Source organism: Anolis carolinensis, chromosome 2, assembly GCF_035594765.1.
Source record: "Anolis carolinensis isolate JA03-04 chromosome 2, rAnoCar3.1.pri, whole genome shotgun sequence".
Taxonomy (NCBI): domain Eukaryota; kingdom Metazoa; phylum Chordata; class Lepidosauria; order Squamata; family Dactyloidae; genus Anolis; species Anolis carolinensis.
In genome coordinates, this window is record NC_085842.1 from 184,765,996 (window position 1) to 184,790,828 (window position 24,833).

Consider the following 24,833-nt stretch of genomic DNA (forward strand, 5'->3'; position numbering starts at 1 on the left):
TTCTGGTGTTGACAAGTCCGTAGTTTTCATTTCCAACAAACAGTTCAGTTTTCCAGTGCTCCATCATGTTTTCAATAAAAGTGCCAATGTTTTTACAAATCCCAATGGCATCCAGGCACTTGATGATCCAGCTGTGTGAGAGTGAGGCAAAGGCTTTTTTGTAGTCAATCCATGTCATGTGAAGATTAGTTTTTCAGCTTTTACAGTTCTCCAGAATCATTTTGTCAATTAATAACTGGTCTTTTGTGCCCCTGCTTTTTCGTTTGTTGCCTTTCTGTTCATCTGGCAAGATGTTTTTTTTTCTTCAAGATACTCTTGAATTCTGTCAGCTATGATGCCAGTCAGTAGTTTAAACATAGTGGGCAGACATGTTATTGGCCTGTAGTTTCCTGGTGCTGCTCCTTTTGCTGGATTCTTTTGTATCAGATATGTTCTCCCAGTGGTTAACCATTCACTGATACTTCCTTTTTGCAGCATCTCATTGAATTGTTGGGCCATTTTTCCATGTAAACTAATTAGATACTTGAGCCAAAATCCATGCGACTTCCGGCGATATCCAGTTCTTGACTTTTTGCACTCATTTGCTGATCATTTCAGTTATTTCCATCAGTTCCATTTTGTTCTGTGAGATTTTTCCTTCAAACTCATTTATCTACCCAGCATTTTGTTGTAGTTCTTATTATTTTCCCAAAGGTCTTTCCAGAACTTAGCTGTTGCAGGTTTCTCAGGCTTTATGGTTACTGTGTCTGTTGTTTGGTTCAGACTCTGATAGAACCGTCTTTGGTCTAATTGAAACAGTTGATTTTGTCTGTAGCAAATGGATGATTCTGGCTGTAGCTGTAATTTGTTCTTTCACAATTTCCAAAGCTTCTTCAATTTTTCTGGTGTTCAGCCAGTACCTTCTGATCATGTATTGTTTGATTTTGTCATTCTTCAGTTTCTTCTCTTTCATATTTTTCAGGTTACTTGCATCTGATCTTAGATTTTTGATTTTCAACTCCAACCTGACCTTCCATTTTGGTTTTCCAGTCGATTTTCTTTGAGGCTGCATTGGCTGTAGGAGCCCAAGTTCTTCTGCTACTATCACTGCTGGTTTGTTTGTTCAATTGATGTTATTTGGACACTAGAAAGTAATGTATTCACATCCGGGCTGTGGCGCAGTCTGGTTAGCAGCCAGCTGCAACAAATTACTCTGACCAAGAGGTCTTGAGTTCGAGGCCAGCCCGGTGCCTGCATCTGTCTCTGTCTCTGTTCTATGTTATGGCATTGAATGTTTGCCTTATATGTGTAATGTGATCCGCCCTGAGTCCCCTTCAGGGTGAGAAGTGTGGAATATAAATACTGTAAATAAATAAATAAATAAATAAATCCTTCATGAGAGGTTCCAGGTGTCTCCTAGGCACTGTTTTTAGAGTTGGGAGTCGCTTTCTTATTGCATTTGCTGCAGCATGGGCCATGATTTTATCCTTGAGCTCTTGTTGTCTTGCTGTCAACATTCCTGGTGGTTCAACAAGTGCTTCAAGTGCTGGTTATTCAAATTCTTGCAAAAGCTCTACACTTTCTTCTGGTTCAGTCTGTTCCACCATTTAAAGTGTTGCTGGAGTGTCTGCTGCTGTCTGTGTTGTGACCTGATGGTAATTTGCTTTGCAGATTTCCTGAATTTCTTCAAGTTCAACTTCACTGAACACTTTGTTTTTGATTATGAATCTTCGTTGATCAGCTAGTCAGGGTTCTGTTATCTGTGAGTCAGGGTACTCTAGCATTTCATAACTGTGCGGTTTTCTGGCATTGTATATTTCTGCCGCTTCTGTGACTGCTCATTTGTATTTTGATTCTGTAGCCCACATGTCGATGGATGTCCAGAACCGGCAGCATCCACCGTGGTCCTTTTTATCCTGGGCCAGAGTCCTCCAGTCACAACCATTACTGTTTTTCTTCTCTCCAACGCTGCTGAGCCACACTATATACTTTGAGGATAGGATTCAAAGACACTGGAGACAAGATGATGATGGCTAAGCTTCCATTGCCTCGGCTGCTACTTTACAGTACTAGTCTGAGGGACATGACTGGAGCTTCATGGGCTTTACTGTTCCCCCACCACCACTTATCTCCATCTGCCTCCAGATAAACTGGGGAGAGGCTCGCTGAAATGAATATTACCTAGGGCCTTGTCAGCCCCAGCACTGTCCCTGTGAGGGCAAGTTTCAAGAAGACAAACTATTTCTGCCACCATGTAGGATGCTTGTTCCAGAATTAAGACTCCTTTCTGCCTATTGGGCACTGAAAGTCTTATACTAAAACAATTATCCTGCTACTTCTCACGTTAATATATTTTGTATTTTGAAACTGAAAACTCACTTCTATGTGAAACTCTTATTTATGGTTCTTCATATACTTCTATACTCAATATACATATATCAAAAGATGATTTTACCTACACAGAGAAGGAAACATTCACTCAGACTAAGAACCACACTCTCTGAATATCAATTTGCTAACTTCAAGAATAGTTAAGAGTTTGTAATAAATGAATTGTCTGCACTATTTAAGAATGTTTTTTGGAGGAATGCAAAGAAAACAATAGAGGAAAACCTATAGAAAATAGAGGAAAGCCTATAAATCACTGAATGGTTCCAGTCCAGCTTACCTATCCAAATGCATCTCCCTCTATGAGCCAGCTAAAACACGAAGATCTGCTGGGGAGGTCTTGCTCTCAGTCCCACTGCCTTCACAGGTGCGACTGGCAGGGACAAAAGACAGGGCCTTCTCTTGGTGTTGGCCCCTCAGCAGTGGAACTCCCGCCCCACTGAGATCAGATCAGCCCCCTCCCTCCTAGCATTTAGGAAACATCTTAACCTGGCTGTTCAAAAAGACATTTGGTGAATGACAGGAGTATTGAAATATGGAAATAGTTAAGATAACCTTGGGATCGATACAATACTTAAATGTTTTATGTTGTGTTTGTGATTGTTATTTATAGTTTTAATGGTTTTAATATATTGTTATATGTGGCTAATTTGATATGTGATGTTTTAGACATGTTAGGCATAGAATTTTGCCATGGATTATGTTGTGAACTGCTTTGAGTTCCCCCAGGAGTGAGAATAACGGTATATAAATACAATTAATAACTAAAATAAACAATAAATCTAGGTAGATGTTTTCCAGCTCCTTTCTCCGAAAAATTATTCAACTCAAAGCTCCCATTCCAGCATCAGCTTTTCTCTGAGCACCTGGCACAGAAGGCAAAAAACAGAGCTGTCGGCAACATGAATTGCTCATTGGGTTCCCAGAAACAACTGGCTAGCATACAAAATGGAAAAGTTGCACTACAGCTCTGCCAAACCCTCAGCCAGCATGGCCACTCACTAAGGATGGCTTGGGGATTCTGAGTCTTGAGGTTAAAAAACAGCATATTTCCAAAATGCTTAACAAGAGGGACTGAACTAGTGTGATCCAATAGGCAGGTCACTCTTCTTGTGCAGGTCATGCTATTTGTGTAACACTCAAATATTAAAAGGATTGTGATAAAAACATTTTTACATTTCTCAAGTAGCTTTGCAAGACGCAAACCATCCACTTTCTGGTGCATGTTTAACAACTTTATAGATTTCACACGGCGCTGACTGTTTATCTGAACTGACTCAACAGCTTATCCAAACCAAGTCTAAAATGCTGCCTCAGGTTTAATGAGAAGTTCACATTCCACAACCCAAGATCTTGGTGCATCCATTGTAATTGTTTCAAATAGGACTACTCCTGAGGTGTTTGCAATGTATGATTTCCTTTTTGTGACTGGAATAAAAAGGGCTGCTACATTCATCACCTGACTTCCAAAGGTATCTTCTAACACTGTGCATGAGTGATTTTTTTTAAGAAGTGGTTTGTAAGATGAAAAGCTTGGAACACAGAATGTCACTTGCTCCTAAATATAAATCAGTGCTATGCTAGGCTGCCTAAGCTGATTGGATTTGATGTCAACCTGGTGGGGTGCATGAACCTCAACTCTGATCTACACCAAATGTGAGCAACTTCCAGAGCTCCAGGTTTCAGCTCAGGAGGCTTCACCCACTCTAGACTTTAAGAAGGCTGACTTCAGTAAACTTTGGGAAACACTGAGTGTGGTCCCATAGTTAGAAAGACTAAGAGAGAACGAAGTTCACAGATTATATTCTTTACTGGAAAAGGAGAGGTCTGAAGTTGTGATTTAAACAGTTAAATTTTTTAGTACTACTAGCTTGGGAACCCGGCGATGCCCGGGTTATTTGATAAAGGCATTATTTGTCTTTGTTTGTTAGGTATTCTCAGTTTGGAGTGGGTGAACTACAATTCCCAGAATCGTGGGTCAATCCTCCCCAAACCCTGCCAGTATTCAAAATTGGCCATTTTGGGTCTGTGTACCAAGTGTGGTCCAGATCTGTCGTTGGCTGGTCATCGCCTGGCTGCAGTGCTCTCTGGATGGGGATGAACTGCTACAACTCCCAGATTCCAGGGGCAATTGTCCCAAAATATCTGTCAGTATCCACAGCAGGCTATGCTGAGTGTGTGCCAAGTTTGATCCAGATCCATCGTTGGCTGGGTTCAGTGCTCTTTGGATGCAGGTGAACTACAACTCCCAAAATCAAGGCCCATTCCCACAAACCCCTGCATTGTTTGGGTTCATAGTGTTCTGGGTGTAGGTAAACTACAACTCCTCTACATTCCCCAGTAGGAGTCACAGTGCTCTGACTTGACGCAGGGTGAACTACAACTTCCTCCATGTGGAGTCAATCCCCCAAACTCCTCCAGGAAGTGTAGTTGTGCTGTGTTTGTTCTGCAGACAGATTTGAAAGGGAAGGACAGTAGGTGGGGTCATGCAAATTACCAATGGCGAACCCTGGGATGCCTGCCTGTGGAGGAGGAAAGGGCACAGTCTAGGATGAAATGGTCCCAAATTAAAGCATTCTTTGTGTGGTGGGTCATAGTGTTTGGGGAGGACATTGGCAGGGATTGAGCTGCATGTTCATGGCGCTCGCTGTAACCGCAATGTCCATGGAAAAGAGTGACTTGGTGGCTACTTAGCATTGGGAACTATATTCCTGTTTGTGGAGGCCGGCGGCTGTCTGTGTGAGTGGACACCCATGCCACATACACACATATGGGTTTTCACTTTTATTATGGATATAGATATAGATATATAGATATAGATTGTGTTTTTCTGATGTTTCAAGACAGCATAAATGTGAAGGTTTTACTGGTCCAATTGGTAAGTATTCTGTCCTAATGTGGGCGAATTGCTCTCCATGGATACTCAAATACGTGAATCATTCTGAATGACACATGCATCCCTGATAAACCTGCTCAAGAAGATAGCAAGCACATTATGCAAATCCAAACAAGATAATAAGTGACAGACATCTCATAATGTATATCCAGCATTAAATGCAATCCAAAACGAGCCACAGGAGATTTATTTTCATATCTGTCCTCTTCACATGAGAGGGTGGTAGCCAAATCTTAATGTGCAAAGGTAAAAATAAGGGACTCATACAGTCTAAAACACCTGAAATGTTTGGCATTGCCTGCTTTTTAACATTTCTAGACATTGGCCATAATACCTGGGGTTTACAAAAGCTATAGTCTTAAGCATCTGGAAGGAATCTGGTTATCCACTCCTGTTATAAGTGCACGTCTTGCGGATCAGGTCTGAGACCTATTTTCTCCAGCATCCTGTTCCTCACAAGAGACCAACAAATGCCTGTAACCAAAATGCATCCAAGAGATCTGGACACATGCATATTGTGATTTTTGGGAACCTTTGTAAAATTAGAGGTTTTGCATATATGAGGCACAGAAAAAAACCAAATAAAAGATCACTAATATATTATGAGGAAAAATAATTCCAAGGCATAACATTACTTGAAGCAAAGGACAAAACAGAGCTCCATTCTTTATACCAAGGCGAGGTAACTGTGGTCAGCTAGTTGTTTTTGGTAAAGAGTTATGGGATTTGCACCCCAAAAACTTCTGAAAGGATTGCAGTTTCTGTCATTTACCTGCCGAGAAGCTATCAACTGATTATTGCTTCAAAACTGGAGAAAGGGGAGCTACCTGTTAGCTAGAACTGTTCAGAGAAGGGAGACCAAAATGATCAAAGGTTTGGAAACCAAGCCCAATGAGGAATGACTTATGGAACCAGACATATGACAGTCATGTTTAAATAATCTGAAAGGTTGTCATATGGAGGAGAGGGCAAACTTGGTTTTTTTGCTGTCCTGTAGACTAGAATACAGAACAATGAATTAAAACTGCTGGAAATGCGATTTCACTTAGACATTAGGAAGAACTTCCTGGCGGTAAGAGCTGTTCAGCAGTGGAATATGCTGCCTCCTCGGAGTATAGTGGAGTCTCCTCTGAAGGTTTTCATGCAGAAGCTGGATAGCCATCTGTTGATGGTGCTTTGTGTTTCCTGCATGGCAGGGGGGTTGGACTGGATGGCCCTTGCGCTGGATGATTCTTGTGATCTCTTCCAACTCTATGATTCTAGGGAAGCAGACTAACACAAGAGAGTCAGGGAGAGCCACATGGCAGTGTTGTTTCCCAACATCTTGCCACTACTTCTGCCAACATAAGGCAGTGCCTTGCTCTACTTAATAGCAGGGCAGATCCTTTTAAATGCCTGGCCTTTTCTCCTTACAGTGGCAAGATGTCTGGCAAAAATCTGTTCAGAAAACCTAAAACAATTATCCAAGCATGATGGTTAATATACATCAGCTCCACCAAGCATTATTTTAAAAGCTATGCTTCTCAAATGCTGTTAAGGAGAAAAATCTGTGGCCCCCACATTTTGCATGGCAATTGCAGAAAATTTAAGCTGCCACCCTTATCACGTAAGCATATGGCAAACTGAACAATGCTCTACGTTGTGTGATTGCCAGATATTGCTGCTGCAAGAAACAGTCTTAAAAATCAAATCCCAGGCAGTGCTAAAAAATTCCTCTGACACACAAAAAAAGCATTAAGCCTGTTCATAAGTTAAGAATCCCAGCATTTCAGTTCAGTATACAAAATAAGCCCATTCCTTTTTGTGTACAATCCTTTAGCAGTACTGCATTAAAGTACAGTATTTATGGAAGGTGCATTTTAACAAATTCATTTACAAAAGGAAATTTATCCTACCATTATGAATGTATGAATATCACTAAAGTCCAGACAGTCTCTGACTCTAAGTTTACCATTAAATTTTTACTTGATGTTGTTGGACTTAAGCGGTTGAGGGGGGAAAGGGGTCTGAGGCTGTTAGGAATTGTGGGAATTGGAGTCCAAAACACCCAGAGGGCCCAGGTTTGCCCATGCCTCATCTACACTGTAGAATTAACCCATTCAACATTCTACACAAACCTTGCATTGTCTCTTTACTGAATCTTTTTACTGCTGTCTTCCAAACGTTTCTATGTTATTCTTGTTGAAGAGCTATAAATAGATATTTTCGAAGTCCATTTTACTTTGCAGCACATATCTAAATTGTTAAGAGGCTTATCATTTTTCCATTCAATATGCATCACATCCTGTTTATTCATATAGAGAAGTGCAGTTGGTATAAGAATTTATAACAAAGAAGGGAACAATGAAAAGTATCCTTGAAATGAATCCCTGAAATACAACCTTAGAAGGCAAATAATCCCATTAAAAAACCTGCGACATAAAAAAGAGACACAGGTTTAACACTGTGAAGAACTGGAAAAGTTACCCTTCCAAAGTAATTACTGCAGTTATAGTGTCATGCCTTTCTCCAGTTACAGCTAAGATTTTTTTAAAAACTCTTGAAAGAAACTCAAATGACTGCTTTTAGTTATTTTTCTTTTAGAAAATTGTGAAAAGCTATGGTACAAATAACATACTCTTCATTATCTTCCCAGCATCCACAACACAGTATGAAACAACAGGAGAAGGCACAGCATGAATCAGTGGTTGAACCTTGTAATATTCCTCTTTAGCATTTCAGTCTCCCATAACTATAAAATATAACAATTATAATTACTATACAGTAATGCAAGAAAATGAGTTGTGTTATCTTAAGACAGTCCCTTTTTTGGAGACTGTCTTCATTCAGATGAATACAAAGTGGACTTTGCAAATATTAAGCTGTAACCTTCAAATCTGTTTGGCTTGACCTGACATTCTCTTTCTGTCCTGATCTGCAGGCAGACAGGAAGACAACAGAAGTCACAAAAAGGAGAGAAAGGAAATTGGAATGAACTCACTACTCTATGGATTTTATCAAGGCAGAGACAGGTTCGAGGGCCAGGTCTGCAAGCCATGGTAAACAAATCACAGGTAGAGAAGCCATGGTTTGGATTAGCTATTCCTACTTATAATGGATGTGATTATGTGTTGCGCAGTTGCGCCCTCTCCATAAGCAATAAACCAAGGTTCTCCCTAGCTTTATTGTGTTGGATGAACCAGCTCGGTGAGTGCACGAAGGCCAACAGAGGTGGGGTCAGGAATTGAAAAGAGAAGCAGTTCATGGTAAGGACTGCTCTGTAGAAAAGCACTAGAGGAGAAAAGGTCACAAGCAGGAAGATGGCTGATAAACAATCAGCAGGAATACTACTGATAAGTCTTCATAAAGAGAAAACGACAAGGAGAACTTAAATATACAGGAACAGCAAGATCAGGCTGGCATAAATGTTTCGCCCTCCCTTTCTTTTAACCATCTGTGCAACACAAGAATTCCAATTATGCTGTAAGAAGTTTTAGTCAGACATTTAAGGCAAACTTTACCAGGGAAGATTCCCCTGTCCCATTTAAAACCATTCAGTTTCCATTCAATTTATCATAAGCTACAAACAATGCAGTCGCTGTTGCCCGTTTTTGGTCTAAAATTATTTAGCTGCTTGTGATCTCTTTATTTTATCAGTTTCAAACTTATTTATTTATGCAATGTTAATGACATGAAATAAATAAAATCATAGTTGGTCTGGTGTTGAAACAACACGCACACAGCCTTTCAGCTTGTTGAGTTCACTGATTTTCAGAAGGATTTGGACATGTTCTGTTTTATAAATTTATTCTGGAATTTCAGCTTTCTCTCTTATTCCACAATGTCAGGGGACCTTAGTCATAACAGGAGTGCTTTTCCAGAAAATATACTGGTGGAAGTGGGAGATTCCTCAAATTATTGTGTTCTCAAACTATCAGATTAACCTTCTCAATACCAATTACTGGGGTGAACAAAATATTGTCCTCATATCCTGCTTATGACTTCTAACCGGCATCTGGATGTTGAAGTACAGAGACCTTTGGATTGATCCAGTATTCTTACTTGAAGTGATATTATTTATTTCTCATGTCTTAATTATAATACATGTGCTAAAACTGAATTATAAACATTTGAATTACTTCAGTCCATTACAACCAACCCGAGGGGTGGATTCACAGTCTGATCTCTCCAGCATCAGAAACAGAGGAAGACTTCCAGATGTTGCTGGATTTAGCACAATCAAGTGTAGAGGAATGCTGGGAGTAGCAGTCTAACTACATTTGGAGGACTGTGTGATTCTCAAAACTGGAGTAAATCAATTACCTGCCCACCTTATTCACCGTCTCAATTAGTTCCCATGATAAATGTACAAACTCTGTGGGAGAAGAACAATTAACATACTCTGACTGGAGATCTAAGCAACTGATGAAACTAATTATCACGTATCAATTGTTATGGAAATTGGCATCAGCCAACTAATGAACATTAGATTCATTGCCCTTGCACATACACCCAAATATGGCTTGAAGCATGTCTGCGTTGGTGAAAATGTTTTTCAAAAGCAAAGCACCTGCTTACCTTCAATATCTCAGGTTCTCTAATGTCTAGAGGTTCTGTATGCAGCTGCTTGTTCCAACATGCATGTAGCCTGCTATACCTGGCACTTGGTGTAAAAAGCCAAATAGCACAGACAGCTATCATAAACCCAATGGCAACTCCCAAGAAGAGTCCACTCAAATAAACAGGTAGGGGGAGTATAAGATAAGCATAGATCAGCATTGTGAGAAAGTACAATGTCTTCATTGGAAGTTTAGGCGGTTGCACATGAAGTTCAATGTCATCTTCATTGCTGAAAGGTATAGAGCTTTCCTCAGGCACCTCCAACTTCAACAAATCTTCACAATGTTTCTCAGATTTGTCATCCTCTATCAAACAGGAATCCTCAGAATACAGTTCACAGAATTCCTCATCTTCCTTGCTTGCCAAGGCAGACAAAGAGCATCTTTCAAGTACCAGTGACCCCTTTAAATTGGCATCCTTTGTGCTTAACGATGGGGAACTTCTACTTTCAGCCTCTTTTGCATGCTCTTCAGCTATCTGGGGTTGTTTAGTATTCTTATTTATATTGGAGTCACTTCCGTAGAAGTCCCCCTCAGAGTCACATTCTTCTTCCTTAATGCTATAATTGTTATTGCTTTCCAAATGGCCGTTCAAGCTGGAAAGATTGGACAGTTCTGAAGCACTTGAAGATAAGGCTTTGGGCCTGTGGCTACTGCTCTCATCACCCATTATTTTACTGAGGAGCTGAAAAGGCTCATAAATCACTTCTGAAAGGCGCCTTTTTGTGTCTTCAATTTTGGCCTCCATTTCGGGTACTTTAAAAAAGGAACGAGTATCTGAAGGAGATGTTAAAGGGGATGAGGGAGCCGTTTTGGAATCTCCACCTGTGCTCCGAGGCTGAGTGAACTGCTTGAACAAGTGCAAGTTCAGTTTAGAGTCAGGTGGTTTGTATGACACTGTTTCAGACTCCTGTTTGGAAGTGTCCGTGGACAGAGACTTCACCAGGGATTTCATTAATTGCCTATGCCTTGTGGGTGGAGTGGGCTCTTTTGGTTCAATGTCTGTTGAAAGGGACTTAACTAAACTCATAAAGGGCTTTGAGCTAGTAACTGTGGAGGGTATGCTAGATGTGACAAGCGACTTGGAAGGAGAGGTCAATGGAGAAGACGACAGGGTGGTTCTCAGTTCTGAAGGCAAAGCCCCACCTGATGAGGCAGAGGCATGACACGAAGGTGAGGAGGGTGACATAGCTGATGGCACCGCTGCACTGAAGACTTGGGACTCCAACGGCTTTACAATTGGCATGGTTGTGGGAGATGAGGTGAGCAGAGATGCAGCCATTTTAAGCGAGGTAGTGGAACCAGAAGAGTCATGGTCACCAAGATCAAAACAGAGGTCCTCCTTAGCTTCCAGTGCTGTTACAATGCTTTGGTCATCCAGTGCCTCAGGGGGAGACTCCTTGAATTCTTCTTCCTCCTCCTCTTCCTCCTTCCCAAATGCCGAGAAATGAATGGTGATGGTTTCTCGGGAAACAGATCGCTGAACCTGAACTTTTGGTGCTGGCTGCTTTGAAGACATTTCCCCAGTTTTCTCTGCATGGCTACTGTTCAGGCTTGTCATTGCAGGTCACAGAGATGTGCCAGGGTCTGTAAGAAAAAAGCCAAACATAGATTAGAGAGAGGAAGACGGAGGTTGAGTTCCCCAACATCCTGGGATTGACTTCCATGTATAGAAGAGAAGGGGAGATAGCAGCAATAAGCCTCAGACATCAAGTGCTTGCCTCGTCTGCAGCATCCTAAGATTGACTTCCATGTACACGGGATAGGGGAAGGCTGTGTCATTAAACCCTGGGAGCTGGGTGCACTTCTTTCTGCTTGGAGCATGCCAAGCACCACAGCTGCTATTTGAAGTGTAGAAATGCTGCAGCCGAAACAGGAAAAATATGCACCTGGCATCCAGGCCTTGCCATCACAGCCTCTGCTACTAATTGCTACCATTTTCCTAATCAGTTTAAGTCCACAATCAGTTAAATCTGCAGGCCCCAAGCTTGCAGATCTCAAAGGTCCACGATGTATTGTTTCTATTAAACTAACACCAATTTTCCTAGCTACATCACCATCACTAAAGCCAAAGTCCATAATACTTAGTATTTCTAACACTGAACAATTTTGGGGGACCAAAAGAATGAGAACAGACATGGTACATGCAATGAATATGAAACTTTTGCCCAAGATTTGTATTTAGCTCATTGTCCATTTCACACAGACTGAAGTAGAGCTATGCATCATGGTCTTTGCCTATTCAGGGCTTTCAACCATGGGGAGATGGGGCAAAAGAACTCACCTAGGCTGGGTTTGAACAACTCCCTGATCTATTCTGTAGAGGTACTAAAGCATTTCCAGACAAATAACAATACTATCATGAACCAGGTTAGCCCATAATAATAATAATAAAATAATAATAATAATAATAATAATAATAATAATAATACTTTATTTATACCCTGCCACCATCTCCCCACAGGGACATTATAAACAGTGAGAACCATATGAGGTGTGATTTGCTTCCTAAAATGATTTGTCAGGTTATAGTCATCAATCATAATTAATGTGAAGGTAAAATGTACCTCTTGCCATTATATCAGCAACCAATTAAGGTTATTAATGGGCAGGATTGGGATTTAATAAAGTAGAGCTATTCAGTCCCTTTCAAGTGAACATTCAACTCTAAAAAAGAATGACTCAGAGGTGTATTTGTGTATTCTTTATAGTTTATGTATATATTCTGTTCATAAAACATATCTGCACACAATTAAGACCACAGATCACATATCAAGAATGCTTTTTGACATCCTCAAGCAAGTTGTAGACAACTGTATGCTTTCCACGAGGACAGATTCATTTCAGGATGCTGATCACATTAGGAAAGGGAATTTCTAATCACATTGCGGCACATAAGGCTTTTCATAGCAATCACACAACTGAGATCTAGTGAGTGGCAGTATCTTTTTCTTAACTGATGAATCCAGGAAAGTGTAAAAAGTAAAATGCAAATGTAAAATGCTTGATCAAAATAAAAGATCTTCATGCCTAGCATTCTGTTTGCACAGCAGCCAACTAGGGCCCCCACAGCAAGTCCACAAGCAGAACATAGTGACAGCAGAGAAGCTGTCAATGTGAGAGTGAGGTATTCTCTAAAGGCCTCATTCACTCTTTTCTCTCTCAGCTTTTCAAGATCTTGCTCCCACAATTAATGAATATGTTCTCTGACAGCCAATAAAATTACTGTTCTTGGCACACGCTTTTTACTCATAGGTGCCAAACTATGGCCCTCCAGATATTTGGGCCTCCCAACTCCCAGAAGCCCTAGCCAGCTTGTCCAATGGCTAGAAATTCTGGAAGCTTAAGTCCAAAACACCTGGAGGGCCACAGGTTTGATACCACTGCGCTCCTGTCCAGCAGGCAATTTTAAATGTGTCACTGTGAAATATCAAACTAGATAGCACCCACAGCCTGTATCTGTTCTTTTTTCTTGGGATCATTTACTTGGAGACTTACAGAGTATGCATTATGAAGGGAAGACTCGCCTTGCTCATGCTCCAGTGAAATCTGTCCCACATTTATAGCTTCCTGCATCTGTAAGGCAGTTGATTAAATTAAGAGCCTCCCTTCTTACAAAACACAACTACAAATGTGTGTGAGAGAAAGAGACAGAGAAGCCAGCTACTTTGCTGCACCAAACTCTAGTAACTAGAAACCTACATCAATTGAACCCCGAATATTTTTTTAAAATCAATGCAATGAGTGTCCTATGGTAGAAAACAAAGGAAAAGCTGTTATTAGAATCTCTTTTCAAATGCAAAGGTTTGACTAATGATGAGTATGACTCATAGCTGAAAAATAAAAAGCTAACCTTTTTAAATTGGACTGGGATCATGACCTAACTGGTAACTTAAAGGCTTTGCTGCAAGTAACTAAAACTTCAATTGTAAGTTAAGATACACTCTTGTCCTTATAAGTGGATTTTCCACTGGCTTGGTCCGCTCCCTAGTCATCTCTCATGTACAGCTTACATAGAGAGGATTTTAAAATTCCTTTTCAAGATGAGGATTTAATCAAAATTTCTAGCCAGGGTTTGCTTCAGTCACTAGAGGCCGGTTGAGAGTTCCAAAAACTGCAAATTTCTTCGGGATTTTTCTTCTAGAATTTAGCTCACATACTTAAAGTTCTTAAAAGGATTACAGTTGTAAGACTTAGCTACCTTTGCTGTATCTGTGTTTCAGCTCCAACTGACGATTAATATATTAAATTACATGACGACAGATGAGGCAGATAAAGGAATAACTTAGCATTTGCTTTCTCATTCAGGAGCTTATCTCCCTGTCTGTAGGGGATACATTCCTGAAGTTATTGTGGAAACAGGAAACCATGGATAATAGTGGACATTTTGGAAATTAACAACTTCTATTGGAAGTTACCATAGTAGGAAAACCTCAAAAATTCCTAGAGAGGTATATTCTCTTTAGGAATTTGTGTGGTCCTCTAGGGCAACTCTATGGTAACTTCAGATGCAAGAAATTCAGAAAATAGCCTAGAAGACCTAGAAAACTCCTAAAGAGGACCTCTTTTGTCAGATATAGGTGGGTGAAACTGTGGGTACTGATTTCACAGGTACTAATCCTTGACACTTCACTACAGTGGCTGAAATATCATCATCAGAGTATCCTACTCTTGTATTCTACATTGTTTCCCAATCCAAGAATATTATTATTTGTACTATAACTCCCAGAATTCTTCAGTCAGCACTAGGCGTTCTAGTCCAAAAAACAAATATTCTCAAACTCTCAATCCCATGGGTCCCCAAACTATGGCCAGCAGTTCAGATGCAGCTTTCCAAGATCATTTACCCAACCCCTGGTATAAACAACTTGAGGGCACACTCAACAATCCTAATTAACATGCTGCTTTGAGTCTCCTTGTGGAGAGAAAATGTAAGGTATAAATAAACAAAATAATAATAATTGACTGTCTCATCAGCCAGAAGCTTTGAAATACTGGTACTTTTTTCGTCTGCAAGGATGTTGCCCAAGGGACGCCCGGATGTTTTGATGTTTTTACCATCCTTGTGGGAGGCTTCTCTTGTGTCCCTGCATTGGGAGCTGGGGCTGACAGAGGGAGCTCATCCGCGCTCTCCCCCAGTTGGATTCAAACCAGCAACCTTCAGGTCACCAATCCAATCTTCTGGTTATCAGTTCTGCCGGCACAAGGGTTTAACCAACTGCATGATGTTGGTTCAAATTGTTCTTCATTTTAAATATTGCATTGTTATTTCTCTTTTTTTGCACTAAAATTAAGATACAGTATGTGCAGTGTGCATAGGAATTTTTTTCAAATGATAGTCTGGCCCCACAATAGTCTGAGTAACCATTAAAAAGTTTTGGGACCCTTGCTCTATCCCTTCCCTGATGCCCTCCCTTTGTTGAGGTGCAGTTGCGGCTGTCAGAGTGACCTATCAAGATGCGAGTCATATCTGCTCACCACTGAAGACAGAACAGCGAATCCTTAGTCTCACTAAGCAGAGCTCTTCGCATGGGAAACAACTGCACTAGAGAATGCAAATGCAGCCTTTCCACAAAACCTGTGAGGTGGGGGGGGGGGGGGCAGACTTGAGAACTCCACTACGCACATCCCCAAGGAAATTCAACAACAATACTTCCATGTCTATGGATAGGAAGTGTAGACAAACCTGCTTCCAACCTATAATTAGCCAGACATGCATTATCTGCTGCTGCACATGGATTTTAGGTCTGATAGACTGCTTGCAGGTTCTTTTAAGGGCCATGAGCACACAGTCATCACATCCTATATGTGATGATCACATAACCTCACAATAGGTCAAGTCATAAAGATAAGGAAATTCGTCCTGCTCCTACCAGAAAACCAGCAGTCCTTTATTTTCATTAAAGATGTTCAAGAATTCCAGTCCTTTTGCAATAGAGAGAAAGTAATAAAGCATTGCCTGAGGGAAAATTGTGGGGAGGAAGCAAACTCGAGATTACATTTGATTGTCAAGACAACAGATTTGTCACCTTAGTAACTACATTATTTTCAGGAGCAGTGAGTGGTACCATAATCAAACTGTCAAAAACAGAATTTATAAGAACTCCTTAAGCACAGCATTAATCTAGAAAACTATATTTACTCTCCCCTTTCCCTCTCAAAACCAAGCAAAAGTGCTGTTGCCTAATCAAGGTGCTCCCCAAGATATGATTGACCCATTCTGTACTCTAAATCAATACAAATCATCTGGTGAAATATTCTTACATTTCTTCCTGCTTTCCATTTAACAACACAAACATTAACGAATTTGAGCTAATCACCATTTCACCAGATGCTGACAGGCATCATGAAAATCATAATGTGCCTATTCTGGTGGAAAACAGACTTCGGGCTATTTTTGTAAATCACTTCTATATTATACACTCATTTTTCTGCTGAATCTTGAAACATTTTACTATTTGGAATAGAGATTTTTTTTACAAATCTAACTTTAAATGGGACTTCCAGAAAGCACAAAAGGAATGACACATTATTGCATTCCTATCCAGTAAAACAGAGGATGTAATTAGGGCAAGTTAACATTAACCAAAACAGTAGGACATCCTGGAACACAGTATGAATACATCCTGGATATTTAAGTGAATGTAGACTATCAACACTGAAGAACAAGTGCTAGTCTGAAAACACATGCTGAAATTCAAAGCAACTTCTAACCCAGCCAGCAGAAAGCAAGAATTTTAAAATCGAGTCATATGTTTTGGTCCCTGTCCTGTGTGATTGTTATCGAACACCACTACCCACCCCCCAAATAAAAAAGGATCTATAGTTTGGGGATCTGTAGTTTGCTAAAGGGCATCAAGCTGAAATGGTAAAAAAGGGGTTAAGTTTTAACCAAGGGGTTAAGTCTTGGCCACAACAAATCTTGTCAAGAAAGTCCCATAACAGTGTTGTCCTATGGTCGCCATAACTTAGAAATGATTTGAAGGCACGTGACAACAACAATTTCAGAGATGCATAAAAAGCCAGAATTGTGCAGTAGTTTGAGCATTGGACTCCGGTCCATGGTTTGAATTTCCATTTAGCCATGGAAACCCACTGTGTTACCTTGGGCAATTCACACTCTCAGTCGCAGAGGAAGGCAAAACAAGCCCCTCTTTAAACAAATCTTGCTGAGAAAATCCCAGGATAGGCTCAACATAAGCCAGAAGTTACTTGAAAGCAGACAACAACAACAACAGACATTTATGGGATTATACACAATTTAACAGGTAACATATTTCCAATAACCTATCAATTACTTTCCCCTATTATACCATGTCAACAGCTTTATGTGACCCAGAGTTAATTGTTATTCCTGTTATTAGTACTTAATTAATGCTACTGAATGGCTAGGAGTTCCTCAAATACAACCACCAGCCTCTGAAGTCCAGAACAAAGATTGTGCATGCAAGCTTCTTCTTTTATGCTGAAAGCATTTACAATAAATGCTTTGCCTTCATAAAAATAGGTGTAATTCACTAATGTACTGTCTATTGCATCTATATCTATTGATTTCAGCTTTAAATTAAGACCTTTTTGTTCACACTGGCCCGCTAAGACCCTACATCAATATAACTCTGGTCTAGCCACCAGCAGCCTTTTTCTCCCAAATACATTCCAGAATGACAAGCAAACAAGAAGATTTTGTTCCTCCTTCCTTTCCTCTCCTAAATGCATTACTTCAGCCTATTTTTCAGTATGTCAAAATATGAATGATCTCAGGGCACTGTTTTGATAGAAATGTTATGCAATGCAAAGAAAAAAAACAATGCATTTGTCCCTGGAAAGTTCATTAGAAAAAGAAAACGAATGCTGCTGTGACAACCTTTTCCTTTTGTCAGTCTATTCCTCTGCTTGAGCAATACATAGTACCTTAAATATGATATCCAATCATTTCATCAATGATGGAGCTGAAAACAAATGATACCCGAGCACATCACAGGAACAGTGCATGACTCTGATGGGACACATACTGCTTGAAAAGCAGTTCCACTCAACTCAGCATCCCAACAGAAAAACCCAGCAAAGATTGACCCTGTACCTTCAGAAAAGGAGAAGGATCACCAAAGCACAGTTGTTGATCAGTGTAATTGAGACTGAAAGAACTGAAAAAAGAGACCCGGATTCTGTTGCTATTTCTCATGATAGCAGATCTGCGAATCAATGGCACTTACCAATGTGTTGACTCACCACTCAATTGATTCAATAGGTTTGCTCTACTTTAGGGTAACCAACAAGATTCAAGCCAACATTTATTGATAACCATGAATAAAATGAAGGGAAGGGGAGGAAGATGAGATGAAAACGGTTAAGTTTAAAAATGAGAAGGGTGTCTAAGGGCTACATGCATATGTGGACTGACCTCCTTCTTCCCCTGCTCTAAGATGTTTGGATTTTTAATCCTTAGCTTCACGCGCAAAACCCCTGTTTATTTATTAACATGCTTTTTAATTATCCCAGCATTTATCTCAAGTGGAGTATAACAGGGTTCGACAAATTTTGGGTGGCAAACTCATCCTTCCTCACTACTGGTTATGTTAGGTAGGGCTGATGGGAATTGAGGTCCAACAGCATCTGGAAGACCACAGCTTACTCTTTTCTAATGTAGGAAGACAAGCATAACCTACTACCAAAGTGGAAGAGGCAGCCCCGTGATTATGACAAATGCAATACATGATCTAGAAGAGAGGCGAGACTCATGCGGCCCTCCCATATTGGTGGACCACGACACCTAGCATTCCTAAGTACTGGCTAGGTGCTATTTTGGATGACCACAATATCTTCAATCTAGAACCATTAGCACAGCCTTCTATAGCCTGGTGTATTTCACATGAGGTGGACTATACCCTCACTCATTGTGCTAATTGAACTCTGGTTGGGGATGATGCAAATTCTAGTCCAGTGGTTCTCAACCTGGGGGTCCCCAGACTTTTTTGGCCTTCAACTCCCAGGAATCCTAACAGCTGGTAAACTGGCTGGGATTTCTGGGAGCTGTAGGCCAAAAACATCTGGGTACCCCAGGCTGAGAACCACTGCTCTAGTCCAATATAGCTTGAAGGTTAAGGCAGAGTATGCTGGAGGGTTTCTTTTCAAAAAAAAACTGGTATTACAAAATTTTCAATGAAGATTTCTAAAATTAATGGTTCTCAGTATATATACAGACTAGTTTAAGACATATCTCTCAATGCAATAATTAGGAGGATAACATCAATTTTGTATTTTAGTGACACAAGCCTTGCAAGCTACTAGAGCAGTGGTTCTCAACCTGTGGGTCCCCAAATATTTTGGCCTTCAACTCCCATAAATCCTAATAGCTGGTAAACTGGCTGGGGTTTCTGGGAGTTGTACTAGAGTGTGGGATCCACACCAGGAGAAAGGTGGTATATAAATGTAATAAAATCCATGTTAGGGTGTGGCATAAGACCAGAACCAAAAGAATATTCTGACTCAGTTGATTGTAATGATGATGAAGATATTCTCTTTCAAGGACTTTTACTAGAAGGAACAGCAGAAAGTGGAGGAATAATAATACCAGCAAAACATTGAGATAGATGGAGAACATGGCCACTTCCATTTTCAGTAATCCCTTAGCATGGGCTATAATGGCTAGGACTGATGGATGTTGCACACATATCTTTGGCAATATCATGCTCTCCTCTGATCCGAGCTATAAGCAGATGCACATATTTGCTGAGCTTTCAACAATATTTGTAGTCTTCACCCATTGTTGCTATCTATGCATGGCTGAGTGTAATTTTTAAATGATGTTTTATAACTGATGTTTTAATTATGTGTTTTAATGGCAATTTGTTTTTATAATTGTTTAGCCATCTAATGATTACCGTTTGTGAAGCTGCCCTAAGGCCTCCCCCCGCCGCCCCAGAGGTGAGAAGCACAGGATACAAATGTATGCAATAAATAAATAAATAAAGGAGTGGGCCCTTTGACCTGACTAGTGTTGCATACTGTTACCCAAAATAAACACCCCCAGTGGTGTGTGAGTCTGGTAACATCAGGGATTAGAGTGAGCAAGAGAGATGACCAACTTGGACCAACCTTGGGCCATCATAGGGTGAAGATGCGGGTTCTCACATCCAAACTCACCACTAATTTTAGGGAACTTACCATTGTCTTACACCAGAGGTAATAATTAGGGGGACCTCTACATGTTTCAAAATGCAAGTCCCACCAGCATTAGCCAGCACAGCCAACAACTGGGGATTATAGGAATGGCAGTCTAGCAGCATTTAAAGGAGCACACATTTCTCAGCTATGTCTTACAAATGGAGCCATTAATGCTGTTTTCCCAATCCTTCCCATTTGAAATTTCAACTGCCTGAAGAAAAAAAGCAGATACCACCCATAAATTATCTTGTAAAACATCTCCAAGAGAATGAACCGAAAAACAATGAAAGCAACTTCAATATTTAATGCCTCCAAGTTTCTTGTTATTTCTTGTTATTATCTTTCCACCATGTCTCCTTTACCATCAGATGGGAGCACTCCCCACCCCCAAGGTCTAACTGCCATTCTGGACCAGAATGAAGAAGACGGGGCCAGGAAGACATCTTTCCACCATGTCTCCTGTATCAATTTAATGATACAATAATATATTATAATATTATACTATATTAATATTATAATATATTATATATACATGTAATATTAATAATAATATTATGATGTAATACAATGTAATAATAATTATAATTCACTATTATAATTGTATATTTATATTACATGCAATATTGCTAATAATATTGCAATATAGTCGTATAATATAATATATTGTATGTATATATACTTGTAAACCGCCCTGAGTCTCCTTCGGGGTGAGAAGGGCGGGATATAAATGTCGCTAATAAATAATACATAAATAATTTATATACTAATCATTACAATGGGGAGCACAAGCCAGGCAAACAGAATCAGGACTTGCAGCCTAAGTCCCACCAAGAAAGCCCTAGCTGTTTTGAAAAGGAAGCTGGCATAAAGGATATTTGCAACACACAATGGCACATTATAAAAATTGAACTGTCCTTTTCAGACATTAGCCCTTTTGATCCACTTTGGAAACCAAAGGGAACATTGCAGCTATAATGCACTTTGTACTATCCTTCATCACTTTGGTTCTCCAATTGCAGAGCATTTAGACGATTTTAGACTTATAAGAGATGACAATTGAAACAATTTTCCAGCCCTTGGGTGTATGTCCAACATTTTTATTTTCTCACAATATTTTGACTAGTATGAAATCAAATGCTCAGACGCATTCTTTGCACCAGTTACTCCCAACAGATCCTTATGGTTTTGGCTGTCTAGTTTTCAGAACATTCAGTGCTAATATATGTAGCGCTAATTACTTGAAAAACAGATGAGAACTCCTATTAATGGACTAAATGGAAAAAATATTGAGGCATACTTAATATGATTTAAGCAGAAAAATTAAATGTACGAGAAGAGTGTATTTGCATATCAAAATATTGCCTCATTGATGTCATGTCTCTTTTATGGTATGAAATTGCCCAAATCTTCAGATAAGATAAAAGGAATGCTAAGGAATCACAAAAAGTATAGAACTACAAGGGGATCCATGGTCATTTAGCCCAAATTCCATGCACTGAAGGAAATCCTCAAAGCCAACTTCCTGGCTGGGTTACTACAATGCATACTTCTTAAGGGTGCCTCGAAGCTGACTCTCAAGGTATAACTAATGCAATACAAAGAAGCAAGATAGCTGACAGGAAAAATACAGATATGGTTATGATATAGAAAACTTGAAACACAAGCTTTAAAGTAATTTCAAAATCTGCTCAAACACTTCCAGTCTGATGTCTAAGGTTCTTCTGATGATATAGAAAGATGAAATAGTCTTGGACCTCAACACTTGAAGCAGCACCCTTTTCTGTCTCATAGAATCATAGAATCATAGAATAGTAGAGTTGGAAGAGACCTCAAGGGCCATCTAGTCCAACCCCCCGCTAAGAAGCAGGAAATCGCATTCAAAGCACCCCCGACAGATGGCCATCCAGCCTCTGCTTAAAAGCCTCCAAAGAAGGAGCCTCCACCACGGCCCGGGGGAGAGAGTTCCACTGCCGAACAGCCCTCACAGTGAGGAAGTTCTTCCTGATGTTCAGGTGGAATCTCCTTTCCTGTAGTTTGAAGCCATTGTTCCGTGTCCTAGTCTGCAGGGCAGCAGAAAATAAGCTTGCTCCCTCCTCCCTATGACTTCCCCTCACATATTTGTACATGGCTATCATGTCTCCTCTCAGCCTTCTCTTCTGCAGGCTAAACATGCCCAGCTCTTTAAGCCTCTCCTCATAGGGCTTGTTCTCCAGACCCTTAATCATTTTAGTTGCCCTCCTCTGGACGCTTTCCAGCTTGTCAGCATCTCCCTTCATCTGCGGTGCCCAAAACTGGACACAGTATTCCAGTCTCAACCTGCTCAAGTGATTCTTTTTCTTTAAGAACCTGAAATTGTGCACACCATGAATGTCTACTCACGAAAACGCATCAAAGAATTAAATGGAAATTACTCCAAGTGTGTATTGTAGACTACTCATGGGCCTGTATACCATTTCATCTCATTCGTATAGGCACCCGTTTTCAGAAGCAGCGGACTGAAACTGCTTTGCCTACATATATTCTTCAATAAACTGCTTGCTGATTTTACTAAGCTGGTGTGGTGTTTAAGGTCAGACGTGCGCCTGCTCTGGTGTACAACACATAGAATCACAAAGTTGGAAGAGACCTCATGTGCCATCTAGTCCAACCCCCTGCTAAGAAGCAGGAAAATCGCATTCAAAGCACCCCTGACAGATGGCCATCCAGCCTCTGCTTAAAAGCCTCCAAAGGAGTCTCCACCACAGTCCGGGGCAGAGAGTTCCACTGCTGAACAACTCTCACAGTTAGTTCTTCCTTATGTTCAGGTGGAATCTCCTTTCCTGTAGTTTGAAGCCTTTGGTCTGCATCCTAGTGTCCAGGGCAGCAGAAAACAAGCTTGCTCCCTTCTCCCCATGACTTCCCCTCACATATTTATACATGGCTATCATGTCTTCTCTCAGCCTTCTCTTCTGCAGGTTAAACATGCCCAGTTCTTTAAGCTGCTCCTCATAGGGCTTGTTCATTTTATTCGCCCTCCTCTGGACACATTTCAGCTTGTCAACATCTCCCTTAAATCGCAGTGACCAGAATTGGACACAGTATTTCAGGTGTGGTCTCACCAAGGCAGAATAGAGGGGTAGCACGACTTCTCTGGAACTAGACACTAGACTCCTATTTATGCTGGCTATCATCCCATTGGCCTTTTTTTGCCACCACATCGCATTGTTGGCTCATGTTTAACTTGCTGTCTACAAGGACTCAAAGATCTTTTTCACACGTACTGCTGTTGAGCCACACATCCCTCATTCTGTATCCTTGCATTTCATTTTTTCTGCCTAATTGGAGTATCTTGCATTCTTCCTTGTTGAAGTTCATTTTGTTAGTTTAGGCCTATCTCTCTAATATGTTAAGATTGTTTTGGACTCTGCTCCTGCATCCAGTGATATCTCCTTCTCCTTTTACTCTTTCTTCAATGTACACTAGTCCCTTTCTGGACAGTACACAGAGGATTATCGTGTTGTCATTGAACTCTGCCTAAAAATCTTCTGCAAATAACAGTCTCAAGCTTCTGGGGCAGAGTGGATGGGTGGCAAGCAAATCATGAGGGAAGCATTGTGATCCCCACTTTGGGGGAACAGAGTTTACTTGCATGTACAGAAAAACTTTTATATACATCCATCACGCATCCCTAAGTTAAACAGCCCTAAATAGTCTAACCTTTTTCATCGTTTACAGATCTATACCTTGCATGGCTGTCTAGTTTGCAGTGAACATTTAACATTTATTTTTGTTCTTTTGAATCCATTTTTTGCTTTTGCAATCCTAAATAATTTTATTTTGTTAGCAAATCTGACCACTTTACTATTCTCCGCTAGTTTCTGGTCATTTATGAACACTTTAAAATGTGCCAGTACTAATGGAGATCTCTAGGCGGCACAACTGCTCATTTCCTTTTGGTGTGATTCCTATATTTTGTGTCCAGCTCTTTAGGCAGTTTCAAATCCATAAAAGTCTCCTGTTATTTAATGACACCTGAATTGGTTCAGAAGTCTCTGAACCAACTCAGCAGCCGGACACCTCTCAGAAAATTTCAGGAAGACAAAGAGTGCATCTACACTGTAGAATGGATGCAGTTTGACATCACTTTAACTGCCATGGCTCAATGCAATGGAATTCTGGTATGTGTAGTCTGGTGAGATAGCATCCCTCTTTGGCAGAGAAGGCTAAAGACCCCCACTTTCATAACACTGAATCATGGTAGTTAAAATGTTGTCAAACTGCAATAATTCTACAGTGTAAATACAACCAAAGTAGAAATGATCAGCTGATATGCACACTTTCAAAGAACCTTAAAATGTTAGTGGACCCTCCACTGAAACAAAGCTTAGCTGAAACTGGCTACATCTATTTACATTCAAAATCTACTCTATCTTTTTCTAATACTACTATTATTATCAGTTTTAATCTACCCCAATAATGAGATTCAAATAACTAAAAGATTTTAAAAAACGATTCAAAAACACATGGGCAAATGTGTTAAAATATGAACATTCAAAACAATTAACATGTCTCCTTTCTCTCCCCTTCAGTATCCTCTAATACTACTACAGCTCTGAATAAAAAATCAATGAGATGGGATTTCCCTCTACCATCACTCTTTGCTTTACTATTCCTGTAGACCTTCAGGCAATAACCATCACACAGAGTTTTTCTGACAGCTTCTTCTACTGTCCTCACAGGATAGAGTTGTAAAACCCTTTCAACCCCTTTGCAAGTAACATAATTTTGGGGTTGTCCACAATGTATGTCCCTTATTTATTATTTGATCT

General features: G+C 40.2%; 1 protein-coding gene across 2 annotated transcripts in view; it reads right to left on the bottom strand.

Moving 5' to 3' along the window:
• The window catches only part of tex2 (testis expressed 2), a 112,374-nt gene that overhangs the window by 42,992 nt on the left and 44,549 nt on the right, over positions 1-24,833 (bottom strand). For both annotated transcript variants that reach the window (XM_008118359.3, XM_008118361.3), the window contains exon 2: positions 9,821-11,448. In XM_008118359.3, coding sequence (XP_008116566.2) covers positions 9,821-11,422 — 1,602 coding nt within the window. In that variant the 5' untranslated portion in view covers positions 11,423-11,448. The remainder of the gene's footprint in view (positions 1-9,820; positions 11,449-24,833) is intronic.